This window comes from Euprymna scolopes, chromosome 8 (assembly GCF_053919585.1).
Source record: "Euprymna scolopes isolate OS-2025 chromosome 8, ASM5391958v1, whole genome shotgun sequence".
NCBI lineage: Eukaryota > Metazoa > Mollusca > Cephalopoda > Sepiida > Sepiolidae > Euprymna > Euprymna scolopes.
Genome location: NC_136489.1, coordinates 104,811,527 through 104,833,986, shown reverse-complemented (window position 1 = coordinate 104,833,986; position 22,460 = coordinate 104,811,527). Strand labels below are relative to the sequence as shown.

The following is a 22,460-nucleotide window of genomic DNA, read 5'->3' as shown; positions in this document are numbered from 1 at the left end:
TTATTTAAACAAAGATTACTTGTCTGAGGTTGATTCTACTTCCAATACAATGTACATTAGATGCTTAGTTTAGTTAACTTTAAATAATTGAAGACTGGAATAAACGTAATAGCATTGCTTAAGATTGTTGTGCTAATAAATGATACCATTCTTGTCGTCATTTGCAGACTCCAACTCCTTCAGGACTTGTCACTCCTTCAGGAGTTGTCTCTACTTCAGGAGCAACACTCGTTCCTTCTGTGACACCTACATCAACTCGAATAGTATCACCATCCAATGAGCCCGTGAACATTCCACCTGGTACACCTGCAACTCGAGTGAATATTACAATTGTACCTGAGGAACGTACAAAACTAGTCAACGTGAAAATTTCCATCAAAATATGCACCGAAAAGTCAAGTGAGTCTTTTACGCTTCTTACCTGATTCAAATCTACTAGGTCCATCTTCACTTTCCATGTCATCAGCTAGACATATTTCCTGTGCCGCAAACATCTTATCGAATATACTCTATATATATAAAAATGTAAATGTTGGTTCGTTCGGAATTAATTGTCTAAAAAACCACTGGACGGATGGCTTCCACGTTTTGGTATAATATGTTTACTATATCCATGTGTGTTTTTATATATTTCTTATTGATTATAACATTACACTTAATTTTTCTATGATAAATAGGTGTTTTTCTTTGTACCAAGAGACCATTTTTTTATTTAGGGACAATTATTTCTTACCGCTTCCTGTCACGTGACCAGTGTTACAATTTAGCGGTTTTCCTGCTAGATCTGGAGATTTCGTTTGCAATCTAGCGGGGAATTCTAGAAAATCTGGAGATATTTGGCACCCACACACCCGCATTAGATTATTAAAAAATAAAGAAACCCCGAAAAGCGATTGAAAATACTTTAAAACATAAAATGAACTCATTCATGTAAGTAAAAAAAAGTAGCATTTATTGTCTTTGGTAACAATTATTTATTGATTATATGCTTTGTTTTTCACCTTTTTTTCGACTAACCATTCTTAAATCTCACTATAAAATCGATTTTTCCAAGTATATTTTAGGTGGGGGGGGGCAGTCCAACCTCCGAATGTACCAATACATCGGTAAACACTGTATAGTTTTCGAGGTGAATAAACATGTTACATTGAATAAAAACACGAAAAATATATCCAGTTAGGTAGAAAAGTAACATCTTACCTTTGATAACATTTATTTGTTATATATTATTTGACAACTTTTTCGAATCTATGTGTACAGTAATAAAACCCCAACATTGCATCAACAGAAAAACACCACAGGCTTAATGTAAACAGAATGTGTTTACAATATCGGTAAATTTTCAATGGGTTTAAAATACATGATTATTGATAATGTAACCATGTGATTGAACTTTAATTTAAATTAACCACACGTGTGCCGACGCTCAAAGTGTATACACATTTTGACTCCTCCCTTTACTTAAAAATTCACCAAAAATCAGGAAATTAACGAATTTGAATGAAAATTGCAGTATTTTTCAAATAATGATCGCAGAATATAATGAACTAATTACTTTTATTTAACTCTTAGGGAAAATGTTTTATTTTGTTTAAACAAAAAATACTTTTACTAAAGTTATGGTTTTCAGTAGTAAATAAAAAACGCAAGAATTTATTTTTGCTTTTTTTAAAGCATCGTAATTTGTAACAATAAAAAATAATTTTTACAGTAACATTACGAAAAAAAGCCCCTAAAATCCGTATTAATGTATTCGATATAACTCGAAGAAAAATGAATTCTAGCATAATATTCAGGAAATTAAAGATTCAATTAGATTCCTATTTCAGTAACCTAAATTATTTAGGGGAAATGAGTTTGGGAATTTATAGCCAAACCTAAATATTTTTTTTTGGTAAAAATTCAGATACGCTACTACAGAACACCGACCACTCTAATTTGTTTACACGCCCCAACATCACATCCGCCCCCCCCGCTCGCGCCCCCAATGTACAAAGTAAAATCTTCAGAAAATGTTAAATGATGTTCTAATTGGTAAATGTCGGTGAGTTACTTACGGAAAATTTGAAAATTCGATGTTCCAGGTAAAAAAAAAAACAGATAAATTACCCCCCCCCCTACTCCAACTTGGTGTGCTTTCCTTTTCTTATTTTATTTCTTTTTCAGCTAATTTTAAATTTTCCGCCCAAAAAGCGCTATAATGTATTTTTGAAAATTAGAAAATTCTATGTCCTGGAAAAAAAAAATCCCCTCCCCCCAACGTAGTTTGCTTGGTGAAGCCGTCGTTTATGATACAGCGTGCATACGCGTAGCATAAACGGAAGCTGCAAAATGGTGGAAAGACGTTCGTGGGTTCAGGGGTAAATACCATGCAAACGGTAAATTTGCCCCAAGTTTGACTATCAGATTCGTCGTCAGCGACCTCAATTACCTATCCAAAAACAAATTAGAGTGGTCGGTGTTCTGTAGTAGCGTATCTGAATATTTACCTTTTTTTTTTCTTGCTTAAAAAAATAGCATTAATACAGTAAGTTAGGTAAACTGACTTTTTCGTTTAAAAATGGAACTATTTATTAACTTTTTTTAAAAATTTTTTTAATAAATATTTTGTGTTTTATATACATAAAGTACAATTGTTGAATGTTACTGTTTTGATTATATTCGTTTGGGGGGGGGCACAATTAAAAAATTAAGAAAGATTAAAATGAAGCGAAATTTAAGTTTCCGTTCCATTTATACAACAACCGTAAAACAGTGCATACTCAGCAAGTTTTATCGTAATTTATAAGCATATTGAAACATTAAATAAACATTTTATTTATTTTTTTGCATAATTAATGATGGAAGTATTTTTCTGTTTATTTTCTTAACATCTATTAAAAGAAAAAATTATTTGTACATTCTCTTGAAAAAAAGAATCAAACTTTTCTTTACTTTTACATGTGTTCCATTTTAGCAAACTGAGCCACAGCAACGCGTGGCCGGGTACATCTAGTAATAAATAAATCCCATCACTAACATGACCAAAATTAAACAATTGCTTTGTCTTAAATAAAACTTTTGTGTTGACAAGCTCCCAAAACGGATTTTTATTCCAACGTGGCTGCATATATATTTCGAATGGAAGATTTTGAGTAGATGTAAGACAAGCTAAATAATCGTAACATATTCTGCGTGTATTTCTAACATTTCCGGTTGTATAAACATTCCAAAATAGAGATCTGTTTTCTGAATCACTCAGTCACAATGCTGACAACGAAAACTTTGATAAGGACACAATGTGTATATTTGAAATTATACTAATTAAAAAAATGCGTTTCTTTGCAATTAAGAAAACCGTAGGATAAATCACCAAATGTTAGAATTAATGTAAGTATTTTGTTAAATATTTATGAATGCTTTTATGCTTTTTAGTGCATGGTCAAAGGACAACTCTGATATTATTCTCAGAATGGCAAAGTACAGTAAATATAAAAAAATTAACTCCGTTTCCTCAGATCGTGAATTGTACGCTTGTTGGTAATTTATTACATTATGAATTCTTATTTGGAAAGAACTCAGATATTATTTAATACATTTATTGTAAAGAATTAAATATTCTAATTTTGTATATAGTTCTGTTTATATTTAATTATTGTGAATCATGAATTTTCATCTTAACTTTTTAAAAATATTATTATCATTTTAAATATATGTTAAATATAAAATGTATTTATAGCACCAACACAGGCTGTGACAACACCGACATCAGGTTTGACTACGGTACCTTCTACAGTAACAACACAAATGCCTGGAGCAACTACAACATCTCCAGGTATATATTTATATACATATGTTTGTGGGTGTAAATGTGTGTGCTCTATTATCATGTTTTTCTTAATGTCTTGAAAATGAAAGCAAATTTTCTGTTAAATTTATAAGGAATATAATCTGAATTTCTCATCTTTTTTGTTATTTTATGAATTTAATGGCTACATAACTTATTTTACTTATTTAAGTAAAGATCTTTATAAATGCTGATGTTAACAAAGATCTCTTAGCGTATGCTTTCTGATACTGTAAGCATAAAAATAAACTCACTTTAAAATATGCGTGTCAAATCTACAAGAATAACATATGACATGCTTAAATGGTATTTTTTGATGATTTGTTTTTCACATTTCGAATTCAGTTATGTCATGGGACATGATTTATTTGATAAAATAACTAGTATATAAACAACGTTTCCGAAAAATAGGTTTGAATTCTATTTACAAAGAATTAAACTGCAGCATTATATAGTTATTCGGGAACATAAGCAAATGTTCTCATATTTGACGTACTAATCAAACAACATATTTTAGTACATTTATTTTCTGTTATGACTCACAGGTAGCCACAAAGGAGAACAGAACAACGAAAAACAGTTAGAAACATGTATTACATGAGAACAACGGGAAGTTATAAACGAAAAATGTTGGTAAATCACCGAGCATGCGAGGGTTGCTCTGGAATTAGATCCACGCTGGATATCGCCATGAGTAAAGTTCATATGGACGATCCAATAAATAAATGTTTTAAAAAAGTGAAACAACAACTAAGAAAGATGAGCAAAATAGTCTGCAATAAATAATTTAAGAAAAAAGTAAAGCAACAACTAAGAAAGATGAGGATAATAGTCTGAAATAAACATTTTTTTAAAGTGATTCCATAAGTAAGAAAAATAAGGATATAAATCTGCAATAAAAACATTTATAAAAAATTTGAAACAACAAATAAGAAAGATGAGGATAATAGTCTGCAATAAATAATTTTTTTAAAAAGAGAAACAGCAACTAAGAAAGATGAGGGTAATAGCCTTCTATGAATACATTTATAAAAAGATTTTATCTTAAATCCTCATATCTATCCAGATAGGAAACATACATTGTCTCACGTACATGCATTAGAAATGTGACTTGTAGAAATGTTTTCAAAAATACACTATATAATTATCCATTTACAGCAATATGTTCAATGGTTGATAGAATGACAGATGATCAAATGCTACCAAATAATGCCATCCTTCTGGAACCGAATCCAACAGCAGTTTCAAGCGATGTAAGACCGAACGGTGAAGGATGGGTTACTCAGGTACCGTACAATAGATTAGCCACAATTGACGTCGGAAATATGTCACCTGGTGGTCAAATTGAATTGATCGATACTTCTAATGTCAAGGAATACATTGTCGATTTCATCACTCCATCGCAGGTAATTTTATTTAATACACATATACTATGCTACTTACAGAGAAACTCGCCTCTACCTAAATATTATATATTTACTAGCATACCGTGTTTGCAGACGTTGCCAGGTATTGCTTTACGTTGACCGGAGTTGCTCTGGGAAATATAAAAGAATGCTAACTAAAAAGATATCATTAAGTATTATTAAGTATTCTTTTTTAATGTATATATGACTAAAATATATTATTTGTACATGTAGAGACTCAAAAATATAGTTTATGAGTCTTATTGGCGGGCTAATTCTTATTTGAGTCTCATAAATTATTGAAATTGCATTCGTTTGCGTGAAGTGATTAGTAGGGACCTCCAATGTTCGCTATGAAAACGGTCACGTCATCATTTTCTGCATATTTTATGAAGCTCTTTATAAGCATTGTTTATTTAGAGTTGTAGCAAAAGTGTAAGATATGCATAATAGAAGTGAAATCTAATAATTGCAAAAATAGAAAACCTATTCCCAAAATTCTATGTTTAAAACTGAAAATTTCTGAAAAAAAGAATGTAAATCATCTGTTTTAAAACATTTTCCAGAATGTTTTTTCTTTTAAAGATCGACAAAATACAATATTTGTTAATGAGAAGTAGTATCTTCTTTTTTTACAAAATAATAATATTGAATTGATCTGCATTGTTTATTTACGAATTCAATGTAAACATAAAATAAATATTATCTCAGCATAGATTATGCTACAATTCCAAGGGATTGTAATATATTTTGTTCAGATTTCATAAAATGCAATAGTAGCATAATGTACAGAACTATTACCTTCGCATATAATTTTCGAAAGCTGCATATAAATATAACTTGTAAGAGTGAATAAGTATACAAAAATTTTCAAACTCTCACCATTAATTAATATTCTCTAGATTTATTGAACACATATATGCCTACCTGTGAAAAATGGGCACTAAATCAGAATGCTATTATAAGGCGTCGATAATGAAAATACGATTTTAGTGTCGCATTTTCATTATTTTTCCATGTTTAAATATTTTTTATTAATTTAAATCGTAAGCAGTTTATTTTAGGCTCCGTGTTTTGAATTGTACAAAGCTTATGATGATAATATTAACCTATATTAAGTTATATCGTGTTACATATAGCCGAGAAGGGTCAAGAAGGACTGAAAGACTTGCACTAGCAAGACCTCGGCTGGACAAGCACAAAGAGAACTGGGACCTAGAGGAGGCTGAGTGCCACTCAATTTCCAGTATGAACCAATGGCTACTGCCAGCGAGAAATCATGTGTAAGTGGCTGTTGCGATGATGCATGTTCATTTGCAAATACTATCGAAGGAGGTGCAGAGAGCTGGGTTTCTGAGGAGACTTGTTGTCACTCAGCTTCCAGAGAACACCACAGGTTTCCAATCAAATCGTTTGTTGATTTGTGTGAAAGCTCCATGTGAGCCAATAATACTAATACTTGCAAACAAAAATCCCAACATACTATAGGACGTATAAACAAATAAAATATCCAAGCAAGAAGGCCGGATGTCATAATAAAAGAAGGAACACTTCTCTCAGAGCGTTAATTTCGCCATTCCATCAAAACACAGAGAAGAAAGGAAGGAAACAGAGAAGAAAAGCAAATATATGGAACTGGGCTGACAGCTGAAAGGGATATGAAAGTTTCCAAAATAAAGGGATATGGAAAATACCAAAAATTAAAAAAAAAAAGAGTTAGAGAGATGACTAAGATGATACAACGGATAACAATAATGAAAACGACTGAAATATTTAGAAATGCCCTTGAAAGTAATATACATGAAGTGCAAACGCTAACAGGACATATAGAACCTCCTACAAAAGTTTAAAAAAAAAAAACTAAAAAAGAATAGAGGAACACCACATGACATCAAGAAAACTGAAACTGTATGATTATAAGTTAGCCCAACTCGATAAAAACAACAAAAAACTATGTATCGTCGGCATCAACTGCCACATCAAGCGGTCGTGAAGTTCAGGGAGGATGGAAAGACAGAGGAGAGAAAACACTACTCAAACCTCCACTGAATGAGTGCAGATAGGACCTTAAGAAGAGCTATTGCCACAAAATTCCGGTGAAGACCAATGGTCGCCACTTGACAGGAATCAATGGTAAACCGCTGTTGCGGTCACGCAAATTAATTTTCAAAGGTTATCAAAAGAGATGGAGATTACTGGAAATCTAAGGAGATTTCTTGTCACTCAGGCAGCAGTTTGCTGACAGAGAAAAATCTTTGATGTGTGCCTGTGTGAAAACTTCTAGTGAGTTTATAATAATAATAATAATAATAATAATAATAATAATAATAATAATAATAATAATAATAATAATATTCATTTAGAGAATCAAAATCATTTAGTAACGTTATGATTAATACCACATAAAGATTATTACACGTGCCGTAGATAACAGAATTTTAAAAAAATATGCTATTAATGATTAAATAATAGATATACAAACATCTGCTCTAACATATTTTAACATGTATCGCTAGTATACAAACATAGGTACAGATAAATGTATTTATTTAAACAAAGATTACTTGTCTGAGGTTGATTCTACTTCCAATACAATGTACATTAGATGCTTAGTTTAGTTAACTTTAAATAATTGAAGACTGAAATAAACGTAATAGCATTGCTTAAGATTGTTGTGCTAATAAATGATACCATTCTTGTCGTCATTTGCAGACTCCAACTCCTTCAGGACTTGTCACTCCTTCAGGAGTTGTCTCTACTTCAGGAGCAACACTCGTTCCTTCTGTGACACCTACATCAACTCGAATAGTATCACCATCCAATGAGCCCGTGAACATTCCACCTGGTACACCTGCAACTCGAGTGAATATTACAATTGTACCTGAGGAACGTACAAAACTAGTCAACGTGAAAATTTCCATCAAAATATGCACCGAAAAGTCAAGTGAGTCTTTTACGCTTCTTACCTGATTCAAATCTACTAGGTCCATCTTCACTTTCCATGTCATCAGCTAGACATATTTCCTGTGCCGCAAACATCTTATCGAATATACTCTATATATATAAAAATGTAAATGTTGGTTCGTTCGGAATTAATTGTCTAAAAAACCACTGGACGGATGGCTTCCACGTTTTGGTATAATATGTTTACTATATCCATGTGTGTTTTTATATATTTCTTATTGATTATAACATTACACTTAATTTTTCTATGATAAATAGGTGTTTTTCTTTGTACCAAGAGACCATTTTTTTATTTAGGGACAATTATTTCTTACCGCTTCCTGTCACGTGACCAGTGTTACAATTTAGCGGTTTTCCTGCTAGATCTGGAGATTTCGTTTGCAATCTAGCGGGGAATTCTAGAAAATCTGGAGATATTTGGCACCCACACACCCGCATTAGATTATTAAAAAATAAAGAAAACCCGAAAAGCGATTGAAAATACTTTAAAACATAAAATGAACTCATTCATGTAAGTAAAAAAAAGTAGCATTTATTGTCTTTGGTAACAATTATTTATTGATTATATGCTTTGTTTTTCACCTTTTTTTCGACTAACCATTCTTAAATCTCACTATAAAATCGATTTTTCCAAGTATATTTTAGGTGGGGGGGGGCAGTCCAACCTCCGAATGTACCAATACATCGGTAAACACTGTATAGTTTTCGAGGTGAATAAACATGTTACATTGAATAAAAACACGAAAAATATATCCAGTTAGGTAGAAAAGTAACATCTTACCTTTGATAACATTTATTTGTTATATATTATTTGACAACTTTTTCGAATCTATGTGTACAGTAATAAAACCCCAACATTGCATCAACAGAAAAACACCACAGGCTTAATGTAAACAGAATGTGTTTACAATATCGGTAAATTTTCAATGGGTTTAAAATACATGATTATTGATAATGTAACCATGTGATTGAACTTTAATTTAAATTAACCACACGTGTGCCGACGCTCAAAGTGTATACACATTTTGACTCCTCCCTTTACTTAAAAATTCACCAAAAATCAGGAAATTAACGAATTTGAATGAAAATTGCAGTATTTTTCAAATAATGATCGCAGAATATAATGAACTAATTACTTTTATTTAACTCTTAGGGAAAATGTTTTATTTTGTTTAAACAAAAAATACTTTTACTAAAGTTATGGTTTTCAGTAGTAAATAAAAAACGCAAGAATTTATTTTTGCTTTTTTTAAAGCATCGTAATTTGTAACAATAAAAAATAATTTTTACAGTAACATTACGAAAAAAAGCCCCTAAAATCCGTATTAATGTATTCGATATAACTCGAAGAAAAATGAATTCTAGCATAATATTCAGGAAATTAAAGATTCAATTAGATTCCTATTTCAGTAACCTAAATTATTTAGGGGAAATGAGTTTGGGAATTTATAGCCAAACCTAAATATTTTTTTTTGGTAAAAATTCAGATACGCTACTACAGAACACCGACCACTCTAATTTGTTTGCACGCCCCAACATCACATCCGCCCCCCCGCTCGCGCCCCCAATGTACAAAGTAAAATCTTCAGAAAATGTTAAATGATGTTCTAATTGGTAAATGTCGGTGAGTTACTTACGGAAAATTTGAAAATTCGATGTTCCAGGTAAAAAAAAAACAGATAAATTACCCCCCCTACTCCAACTTGGTGTGCTTTCCTTTTCTTATTTTATTTATTTTTCAGCTAATTTTAAATTTTCCGCCCAAAAAGCGCTATAATGTATTTTTGAAAATTAGAAAATTCTATGTCCTGGAAAAAAGATCCCCTCCCCCCAACGTAGTTTGCTTGGTGAAACCGTCGTTTATGCTACAGCGTGCATACGCGTAGCATATACTGAAGCTGCAAAATGGTGGAAAGACGTTCGTGGGTTCAGAGGTAAATACCATGCAAACGGTAAATTTGTCCCAAGTTTGACTATCAGATGCGTTGTCAGCGACCTCAATTACCTATACAAAAACAAATTAGAGTGGTCGGTGTTCTGTAGTAGCGTATCTGGATATTTACCTTTTCTTCTTGCTTAAAAAAATAGCATTAATACAGTAAGTTAGGTAAACTGACTTTTTCGTTTAAAAATGGAATTATTTATTAATTTTTTTTTTTTTTTTTTTTTTAATAAATATTTTGTGTTTTATATACATAAAGTACAATTGTTGAATGTTACTGTTTTGATTATATTCGTTTGGGGGGGGGGGCACAATTAAAAAATTAAGAAAGATTAAAATGAAACGAAATTTAAGTTTCCGTTCCATTTTTACAACAACCGTAAAACAGTGCATACTCAGCAAGTTTTATCGTAATTTATAAGCATATTGAAACACTAAATAAACATTTTATTTATTTTTTTGCATAATTAATGATGGAAGTATTCTTCTGTTTATTTTCTTAACATCTGTTAAAAAAAAATAATTTGTACATTCTATTGAAAAAAAGAATCAAACTTTTCTTTACTTTTACATGTGTTCCATTTTAGCAAACTGAGCCACAGCAACGCGTGGCATGGTACATCTAGTAATAAATAAATCCCATCACTAACATGACCAAAATTAAACAATTGCTTTGTCTTAAATAAAACTTTTGTGTTGACAAGCTCCCAAAACGGATTTTTATTCCAACGTGGCTGCATATATATTTTGAATGGAAGATTTTGAGTAGATGTAAGACAAGCGAAATAATCGTAACATATTCTGCGTGTATTTCTAGATAAGGACACCATGTGTATATTTGAAAATACACTAATTAAAAAAATGCGTTTCTTTGCAATTAAGAAAACCGTAGGAAAAATCACCAAATGTTAGAATTAATGTAAGTAGTTTGTTGAATATTTATGAATGCTTTTATGCTTTTCAATGCATGGTCAAAGGACAACTCTGATATTATTCTCAGAATGGCAAAGTCCAGTAAATATTAAAAAATTAACTCGGTTTCCTCAGATCATGAATTGTACGCTTGTTGCTAATTCGATACATTAGAAATCCTTATTTGGAAAGAACTCAAATATTATTTAATACATTTATTGTAAAGAATTAAATATTCTAATTTTGTATATAGTTCTGTTTATATTTAATTATTGTGAGTCATGAATTTTCATCTTAACTTTTTTATCATGGTATTATCATTTGAAATATATGTTAAATATAAAATGTATTTATAGCACCAACACAGGCTGTGACAACACCGACATCAGGTTTGACTACGGTACCTTCTACAGTAACAACACAAATGCCTGAAGCAACTACAACATCTCCAGGTATATATTTATATACATATGTTTGTGGGTGTAAATGTGTGAGCTCTATTATCATGTTGTTCTTAATGTCTTGAAAACGAAAGCAAATTTTCTGTTAAATTTATAAGGAATATAATCTGAATTTCTCATCTATTTTGTTATTTTATGAATTTAATGGCTACATAACTTATTTTACTTATTTAAGTAAAGATCTTTTTAAATGCTGATGTTAACAAAGATCTCTCAGCGTATGCTTTCTGATACTGTAAGCATAAAAACAAACTCACTTTAAAATATGCGTGTCAAATCTACGAGAATAACATATGCATGCTTAAATGGTATTTTTTGATGATTTGTTTTTCACATTTCGAATTCAGTTATGTCATGGGACATGATTTATTCGATAAAATAACTAGTATATAAACAACGTTTCCGAAAAATAGGTTTGAATTTTATTTACAAAGAATTAAACTGCAGCATTATATAGTTATTCGGGGACTTAAGCAAATGTTTAGTAATAAATATTCTCATATTTGACGTACTAATCAAAGATCATATTTTAGTACATTTATTATCTGTTATGACTCACAAGTAGCCACAAAGGAGAACAGAACAACGAAAAACAGTTAGAAAAATGTATTACATGAACACAACGGGAAGTTATAAACGAAAAATGTTGGTAAATCACCGAGCATCCGAGAGTTGCTCTGGAATTAGATCCACGCTGGATATCGCCATGAGTAAAGTTCATATGGACGATCCAATAAAAAATGTTTTAAAAAAGTGAAACAACAACTAAGAAAGATGAGCAAAATAGTCTGCAATAAATAATTTAAGAAAAAAGTAAAGCAACAACTAAGAAAGATGAGCATAATAGTCTTCAATTTTTTTTAAAGTGATTCCATACGTAAGAAAAATAAGGATATAAATCTGCAATAAAAACATTTATAAAAAATGTTAAACAACAACTAAGAAAGATGAGGTTAATAGCCTGCAATAAATAATTTTTTTAAAAAGAGAAACAGAAACTAAGAAAGATGAGGGTAATAGCCTTCTATGAATACATTTATAAAAAGATTTTATCTTAAATCCTCATATCTATCCAGATAGGAAACATATATTGCCTCACGTACATGCATTAGAAATGTGACTTGTAGAAATGTTTTCAAAAATACACTATATAATTATCCATTTACAGCAATATGTCCAATGGTTGATAGAATGACAGATGAGCAAATGCTACCAAATAATGCCATCCTTCTGGAACCGAATCCAACAGCAGTTTCAAGCGATGTAAGACCGAACGGTGAAGGATGGGTTACTCAGGTACCGTACAATAGATTAGCTACAATTGACGTCGGAAATATGTCACCTGGTGGTCAAATTGAATTGATCGATACTTCTAATGTCAAGGAATACATTGTCGAATTCATCACTCCATCGCAGGTAATTTTATTTAATACACATATACTATGCTACTTACAGAGAAACTCGCCTCTACCTAAATATTATATCTTAACTAGCATACCGTGTTTGAAGACGTTGCCGGGTATTGCTCTACGTTGACCGGAGTTGCTCTGGGAAATATAAAAGAATGCTAACTAAAAAGATATCATTAAGTATTAGTAAGTATTCTTTTTTAATGTATATATGACTAAAATATATTATTTGTACATGTAGAGACTAAAAAATATAGTTTATGAGTCTTATTGGCGGGCTAATTCTTATTTGAGTCTCATAAATTATTGAAATTGCATTCGTTTGCATGAAGTGATTAGTAGGGACCTCCAATGTTCGCTATGAAAATGGTCACGCCATCATTTTCTGCATATTTTATGAAGCTGTTTATAAGCATTGTTTATTTAGAGTTGTAGCAAAAATGTAAGATATGCATAATAGAAGTGAAATCTAATAATTGCAAAAATAGAAAACCTGTTCCCAAAATTCTATGTTTAAAACTGAAAATTTCTGAAAAAAAGAATGTAAATCATCTGTTTTAAAACATTTTCCAGAATTTTTTTTTCTTTTAAAGATCGACAAAATACAATATTTGTTAATGAGAAGTAGTATCTTCATTTTTTACAAAATAATAATATTGAATTGATCTGCATTGTTTATTTACGAATTCAATGTAAACATAAAATAAATATTACTTCAGCATAGATTATGCTACAATTCCAAGGGATTGTAATATATTTTGTTCAGATTTCATAAAATGCAATAGTAGCATAATGTACAAAACTATTACCTTCGCATATAATTTTCGAAAGCTGCATATAAATATAACTTGTAAGAGTGAATAAGTATACAAAAATTTTAAACTCTCACCATTAATTGATATTTTCTAGATTTATTGAACACATATATGTCCACCTGTGAAAAATGGGCACTATATCAGAATGTTATTGTAAGGCGTCGATAATGAATATACGATTTTAGTGTCGCATTTTCATTATTTTCCTATGTTTAAATATTTTTTATTAATTTAAATCGTAAGCAGTTTATTTTAGGCTCCGTGTTTTGAATTGTACAAAGCTTATGATGATAATATTAACCTTTATTAAGTTATATCGTGTTACATATAGCCGAGAAGGGTCAAGAAAGACTGAAAGACTTGCACTAGCAAGACCTCGGCTGGACAAGCACAAAGAGAACTGGGACCTAGAGGAGGCTGAGTGCCACTCAATTTCCAGTATGAACCAATGGCTACTGCCAGCGAGAAATCATGTGTAAGTGGTTGTTGCGATGATGCAAGTTCATTTGCAAATACTATCGAAGGAGGTGCAGAGAGCTGGACGTCTGAGGAGACTTGTTGTCACTCAGCTTCCAGATAACACCGCAGGTTTCCAATCAAATCGTTTGTTGACTTGTGTGAAAGCTCCATGTGAGCCAATAATAATAATACTTGCAAACAAAAATCACAACATACTATAGGACGTATAAACAAATAAAATATCCAAGCAAGAAGGCCGGATGTCATAATAAAAGAAGGAACACTTCTCTCAGAGCGTTAATTTCGCCATTCCATCAAAACACAGAGAAGAAAAGGAAGAAGACAGAGAAGAATAGCAAATATATGGAACTGGGCTGACAGCTGAAAGGGATATGAAAGTTTCCAAAAAAAAAAGGGATATGGAAAATACCAAAAATTAAAAAAAAAAGAATTAGAGTGATGACTAAGATGATACAACGGATAACAATAATGAAAACGACTGAAATATTTAGAAATGCCCTTGAAAGTAATATACATGAAGTGCAAACGCTAACAGGACATATAGAACCTCCAACAAAAGTTAAAAAAAAAACTTGAAAAGAATAGAGGAACACCACATGACATCAAGAAAACTGAAATTGTATAATTATAAGTTAGCCCAACTCGATAAAAACAACAACAAAACTGTGTATCGTCGTCATCAACTGCCACATCAAACGGTCGTGAAGTTCAGGGAGGATGGAAAGACAGAGGAGAGAAAACACTACTCAAACCTCCACTGAATGAGTGCAGATAGGACCTTAAGAAGAGCTATTGCCACACAAATTCCGGTGAAGACCAATGGTCACAACTAGACAGGAATCAATGGTAAACCGCTGTTGCGATAACGCAAATTAATTTTCAAAAGTTATCAAAAGAGATGGAGATTACTGGAAATCTAAGGAGATTTCTTGTCACTCAGGCAGCAGTTTGCTGACAGAGAGAAATCTTTGATGTGTGCCTGTGTGAAAACTTCTAGTGAGTTTATAATAATAAAATTAATAATAATAATAATAATAATAATAATAATAATAATAATAATAATAATAATATACATTTACAGAATAAAAAACATTTAGTAACGTTATAATTAATACCACATAAAGATTATTACACGTGCCGTAGATAACAGAATTTAAAAAAAATATGCTATTAATGATTAAATAATAGATATACAAACATCTGCTCTAACATATTTTAACATGTATCGCTAGTATACAAACATAGGCACAGATAAATGTATTTATTTAAACAAAGATTACTTGTCTGAGGTTGATTCTACTTCCAATACATTGTACATTAGATGCTTAGTTTAGTTAACTTTAAATAATTGAAGACTGGAATAAACGTAATAGCATTGCTTAAGATTGTTGTGCTAATAAATGATATCATTCTTGTCGTCATTTGCAGACTCCAACTCCTTCAGGAATTGTCACTCCTTCAGGAGTTGTCTCTACTTTAGGAGCAACACTCGTTCCTTCTGTGACACCTACATCAACTCGAATAGTATCACCATCCAATGAGCCCGTGAACATTCCACCTGGTACACCTGCAACTCGAGTGAATGTTACAATTGTACCTGAGGAACGTACAAAACTAGTCAATGTGAAAATTTCCATCAAAATATGCACCGAAAAGTCAAGTGAGTCTTTTACGCTTCTTACCTGATTCAAATCTACTAGGTCCATCTGACTTTCCGTGTCATCAGCTAGACATATTTCCTGTGCCGCAAACATCTTATTTTATATAATAATAAATAAATCCCATCACTAACATGACCAAAAATTTAACAATTGCTTTGTCTTAAATAAAACTTTTGTGTTGACAAGCTCCCAAAACCGATTTTTATTCCAACGGGGCTGCATATATATTTTGAATGGAAGATTTTGAGTAGATGTAAGACAAGCTAAATAATCGTAACATATTTTGCGTGTATTTCTAACATTTCCGGTTGTATAAACATTTCAAAATAGAGATCTTTTTCTGGATCACTCAGTCACAATGCTGACAACGAAAACCTTGATAAGGACACAATGTGTATATTTGAAAATATACTAATTAAAAAAATGCGTTTCTGTGCAATTAAGAAAACCGTAGGATAAATCACCAAATGTTAGAATTAATGTAAGTAGTTTGTTGAATATTTATGAATGCTTTTATGCTTTTTAGTGCATGGTCAAAGGACAACTCTGATATTATTCTCAGAATGGCAAAGTCCAGTAAATATTAAAAAATTAACTCGGTTTCCTCAGATCATGAATTGTACGCTTGTTGCTAATTCGTTACAATATGAATCCTTATTTAGAAGAACTCAAATATTATTTAATACATTTATTGTAAAGAATTAAATATTCTAATGTTGTATACAGTTCTGTTTATATTTAATTATTGTGAGTCATGAATTTTCATCTTAACTTTTTTATCATGGTATTATCATTTGAAATATATGTTAAATATAAAATGTATTTATAGCACCAACACAGGCTGTGACAACACCGACATCAGGTTTGACTACGGTACCTTCTACAGTAACAACACAGATGCCTGAAGCAACTACAACATCTCCAGGTATATATTTATATACATATGTTTGTGGGTGTAAATGTGTGTGCTCTATTATCATGTTGTTCTTAATGTCTTGAAAACGAAAGCAAATTTTCTGTTAAATTTATAAGGAATATAATCTGAATTTCTCATCTTTTTTGTTATTTTATGAATTAATGGCTACATAACTTATTTTACTTATTTAAGTAAAGATCTTTTTAAATGCTGATGTTAACAAAGATCTCTTAGCGTATGCTTTCTGATACTGTAAGCATAAAAATAAACTCACTTTAAAATATGCGTGTCAAATCTACAAGAATAACATATGCATGCTTAAATGGTATTTTTTGATGATTTGTTTTTCACATTTCGAATTCAGTTATGTCATGGGACATGATTTATTTGATAAAATAACTAGTATATAAACAACGTTTCCGAAAAATAGGTTTGAATTTTATTTACAAAGAATTAAACTGCAGCATTATATAGTTATTCGGGGACTTAAGCAAATGTTTAGTAATAAATATTCTCATATTTGACGTACTAATCAAAGATCATATTTTAGTACATTTATTATCTTATATGACTCACAGGTAGCCACAAAGGAGAACCGAACAACGAAAAACAGTTAGAAACATGTATTACATGAACACAACGGGAAGTTATAAACGAAAAATGTTGGTAAATCACCGAGCATGCGAGGGTTGCTCTGGAATTAGATCCACGCTGGATATCGCCATGAGTAAAGTTCATATGGACGATCCAATAAAAAATGTTTTAAAAAAGTGAAACAACAACTAAGGAAGATTAGCAAAATAGTCTGCAATAAATAATTTAAGAAAAAAGTAAAGCAACAACTAAGAAAGATGAGCATAATAGTCTTCAATTTTTTTTAAAGTGATTCCATACGTAAGAAAAATAAGGATATAAATCTGCAATAAAAACATTTATAAAAAATGTTAAACAACAACTAAGAAAGATGAGGATAATAGCCTGCAATAAATAATTTTTTTAAAAAGAGAAACAGAAACTAAGAAAGATGAGGGTAATAGCCTTCTATGAATACATTTATAAAAAGATTTTATCTTAAATCCTCATATCTATCCAGATAGGAAACATACATTGTCTCACGTACATGCATTAGAAATGTGACTTGTAGAAATGTTTTCAAAAATACACTATATAATTATCCATTTACAGCAATATGTCCAATGGTTGATAGAATGACAGATGATCAAATGCTACCAAATAATGCCATCCTTCTGGAACCGAATCCAACAGCATTTTCAAGCGATGTAAGACCGAACGGTGAAGGATGGGTTACTCAGGTACCGTACAATAGATTAGCCACAATTGACGTCGGAAATATGTCACCTGGTGGTCAAATTGAATTGATCGATACTTCTAATGTCAAGGAATACATTGTCGAATTCATCACTCCATCGCAGGTAATTTTATTTAATACACATATACTATGCTACTTACAGAGAAACTCGCCTCTACCTAAATATAATATCTTAAGTAGCATACCGTGTTTTCAGATGTTGCCAGGTATTGCTCTACGTTGTCCGGAGTTGCTCTGGGAAATATAAAAGAATGCTAACTAAAAAGATATCATTATTTATTATAAAGTATTCTTTTTTAATGTATATATGACTAAAATATATTATTTGTACATGTAGAGACTCAAAAATATAGTTTATGAGTCTTATTGGCGGGCTAATTTTTATTTGAGTCTCATAAATTATTGAAATTGCATTCGTTTTCGTGAAGTGATTAGTAGGGACCTCTAATGTTCGCTATGAAAACGGTCACGTCATCATTTTCTGCGTATTTTATGAAGCTGTTTATAAGCATTGTTTATTTAGAGTTGTAGCAAAAGTGTAAGATATGCATAATAGAAGTAAAATCTAATAATTGCAAAAATAGAAAACCTATTCCCAAACTTCTATGTTTAAAACTGAAAATTTCTGAAAAAAAGAATGTAAATCATCTGTTTTAAAACATTTTCCAGAATGTTTTTTCTTTTAAAGATCGACAAAGTATAATATTTATTAATGAGAAGTAGTATCTTCTTTTTTTTTACAAAATAATGATATTGAATTGATCTGCATTGTTTATTTACGAATTCAATGTAAACATAAAACAAATATTACTTCAGCGTAGATTATGCTACAATTCCAAGGGATTGAATTGTACAAAGCTTATGATGATAATATTAACCTTTATTCAGTTATATCGTGTTACATATAGCCGAGAAGAGTCAAGACGGACTGAAATACTTGCACTAGCAAGACCTCGGCTGGACAAGCACAAAGAGAACTGGGACTTAGAGGAGGCTGAGTGCCACTCAAATTCCAGTATGAACCAATGGCTACTGCAAGCGAGAAATCATGTGTAAGTGACTGTTGCGATGATGCAAGTTCGAAGGAGGTGCAGAGAGCTGGACGTCTGAGGAGACTTGTTTTCACTCAGCTTCCAGAGAACACCACAGGTTTCCAATCAAATCGTTTGTTGACTTGTGTGAAAGCTCCATGTGAGCCAATAATAATAATACTTGCAAACAAAAATCACAACATACTATAGGACGTATAAACAAATAAAATATCCAAGCAAGAAGGCCGGATGTCATAATAAAAGAAGGAACACTTCTCTCAGAGCGTTAATTTCGCCATTCCATCAAAACACAGAGAAAAATAGGAAGGAGACAGAGAAGAAAAGCAAATATACGGAACTGGGCTGACAGCTGAAAGGGATATGAAAGTTTCCAAAATAAAGGGATATGGAAAATACCAAAAATTAAAAAAAAAGAATTAGAGTGATGACTAAGATGATACAACGGATAACAATAATGAAAACGACTGAAATATTTAGAAATGCCCTTGAAAGTAATATACATGAAGTGCAAACGCTAACAGGACATATAGAACCTCCAACAAAAGTAAAAAAATAAAACTAAAAAAGAATAGAGGAACACCACATGACATCAAGAAAACTTAAACTGTATGATTATAAGTTAGCCCAACTCCATAAAAACAACAACAAAATATGTACCGTCGGCATCAACTGCCACATCAAACGGTCGTGAAGTTCAGGGAGGATGGAAAGACAGAGGAGAGAAAACACTACTCAAACCTCCACTGAATGAGTGCAGATAGGACCTTAAGAAGAGCTATTGCCACACAAATTCCGGTGAAGACCAATGGTGGCCACTAGACAGGAATCAATGGTAAACCGCAGTTGCGATAACGCAAATTAATTTTCAAAGGTTATCAAAAGAGATGGAGATTACTGGAAATCTAAGGAGATTTCTTGTCACTCAGGCAGCAGTTTGCTGACAGAGAGAAATCTTTGATGTGTGCCTGTGTGAAAACTTCTTGTGAGTTTGTAATAATAAAAATAATAATAATAATAATGATAATAATAATAATAATAATAATATACATTTACAGAATAAAACACATTTAGTAACGTTATGATTAATACAACATAAAGATTATTACACGTGCCGTAGATAACAGAATTAAAAAAAAAAATATGCTATTAATGATTAAATAATAGATATACAAACATCTGCTCTAACATATTTTAACATGTATCGCTAGTATACAAACATAGGCACAGATAAATGTATTTATTTAAAAAAAGATTACTTGTCTGAGGTTGATTCTACTTCCAATACAATGTACATTAGATGCTTAGTTTAGTTAACTTTAAATAATTGAAGACTGGAATGAACGTAATAGCATTGCTTAAGATTGTGATACTAATAAATGATATCATTCTTGTCGTCATTTGCAGACTCCAACTCCTTCAGGAATTGTCACTCCGACAGTAGTTGTCTCTACTTCAGGAGCAACACTCGTTCCTTCTGTGACACCTACATCAACTCGAATAGTATCACCATCCAATGAGCCCGTGAACATTCCACCTGGTACACCTGCAACTCGAGTGAATATTACAATTGTACCCGAGGAACGTACAAAACTAGTCAACGTGAAAATTTCCATCAAAATATGCACCGAAAAGTCAAGTGAGTCTTTTACGCTTCTTACCTGATTCAAATCTACTAGGTCCATCTTCACTTTCCGTGTCATCAGCTAGACATATTTCCTGTGCCGCAAAGATCTTATATTATATAATCTATATATAATAAAATGTAAATGTTGGTTCGTTCGGAATTAATTGTCTAAAAAACCACTGGACGGATGGCTTCCACGTTTTGGTATAATATGTTTACTATATCCATGTGTGTTTTTATATATTTCTTTTTAATTATAACATTACACTTTATTTTTCTATGATAAATAGGTGTTTTTCTTTGTACCAATAGGCCATTATTTTATTTAGGGACAATTATTTCTTACCGCTTCCTGTCACGTGACCAGTGTTACAATTTAGCGGTTTTCCTGCTAGATCTGGAGATTTCGTTTGCAATCTAGCGGGGAATTCTAGAAAATCTGGAGATATTTGGCACCCACACACCCGCATTAGATTATTAAAAAATAAAGAAAACCCGAAAAGCGATTGAAAATACTTTAAACATGAAATAAACTCATTCATGTATTAAAAAAAAGTAGCATTTATTGTCTTTGGTAACAATTATTTATTGATTATTTGTTTGGTTTTTCACCTTTTTTCGACTAACCATTCTTAAATCTCACTATAAAATCGATTTTTCCAAGTATATTTGAGGTGGGGGGGCACTCCAACCTCCGAATGTACCAATACATCGGTAAACACTGTATGGTTTTCGAGGTGAATAAACATGTTACATTGAATAAAAACACGAAAAATATATCCAGTTAGGTAGAAAAGTAACTTATCTTACCTTTGATAACATTTATTTGTTATATATTATTTGACAACTTTTTCGAATCTTTGTGTACAGTTATAAAACCCAAACATTGCATCACTAAACAAACACCACAGGCTTAATGTAAACAGAATGTGTTTACAATATCGGTAAATTTTCAATGGGTTTAAAATACATGATTATTGATAATGTAACCATGTGATTGAACTTTAATTTAAATTAACCACACGTGTGCCGACGCTCAAAATGTATACACATTTTGACTCCTCCCTTTACTTAAAAATTCACCAAAAATCAGGAAATTAACGAATTTTAATGACAATTGCAGTTTTTTTCAAATAATGATCGCAGAATATAATGAACTAATTATTTTTACTTAACTCTTAGTGAAAATGTTTTATTTTGTTTAAACAAAAAATACCTTTACTAAAGTTATGGTTTTCAGTAGTAAATAAAAAACGCAAGAATTTATTTTTGCTTTTTTTAAAGCATCGTAATTTGTAACAATGAAAAATAATTTTTACAGTAACATTACGAAAAAAGCCCCTAAAATCCGTATTAATGTATTCGATATAACTCGAAGAAAAATGAATTCTAGCATAATATTCAGGAAATTAAAGATTCAATTAGATTCCTATTTTAGTCACCTAAATTATTTAGGGGAAATGAGTTTAGGAATTTATAGCCAAACCTAAATATTTTTTTTTTGGTAAATATCCAGATACGCTACTACAGAACACCGACCACTCTAATTTGTTTGCGCGCCCCAACATCACATCCGCCCCCCCCCCCCGCTTTCGCCCCCAATGTACAAAGTAAAATCTTCGGAAAATGTTAAATTGTGTTCTAATTGGTAAATGTCGGTGC

The 22,460-nt window shown here is 31.4% G+C and overlaps 1 protein-coding gene across 1 annotated transcript in view; it reads left to right on the top strand.

The window, feature by feature from the left end:
- The window catches only part of LOC145283928 (SCO-spondin-like), a 157,633-nt gene extending 151,490 nt beyond the window's left edge, over positions 1 to 6,143 (top strand). Inside the window, exons 37-40 of the mRNA XM_080133028.1 lie at positions 168 to 399; positions 3,719 to 3,814; positions 4,985 to 5,232; positions 6,135 to 6,143. Coding sequence (XP_079989154.1) covers positions 168 to 399; positions 3,719 to 3,814; positions 4,985 to 5,232; positions 6,135 to 6,143 — 585 coding nt within the window. The remainder of the gene's footprint in view (positions 1 to 167; positions 400 to 3,718; positions 3,815 to 4,984; positions 5,233 to 6,134) is intronic.
- Positions 6,144 to 22,460: the final 16,317 nt, after the last annotated feature.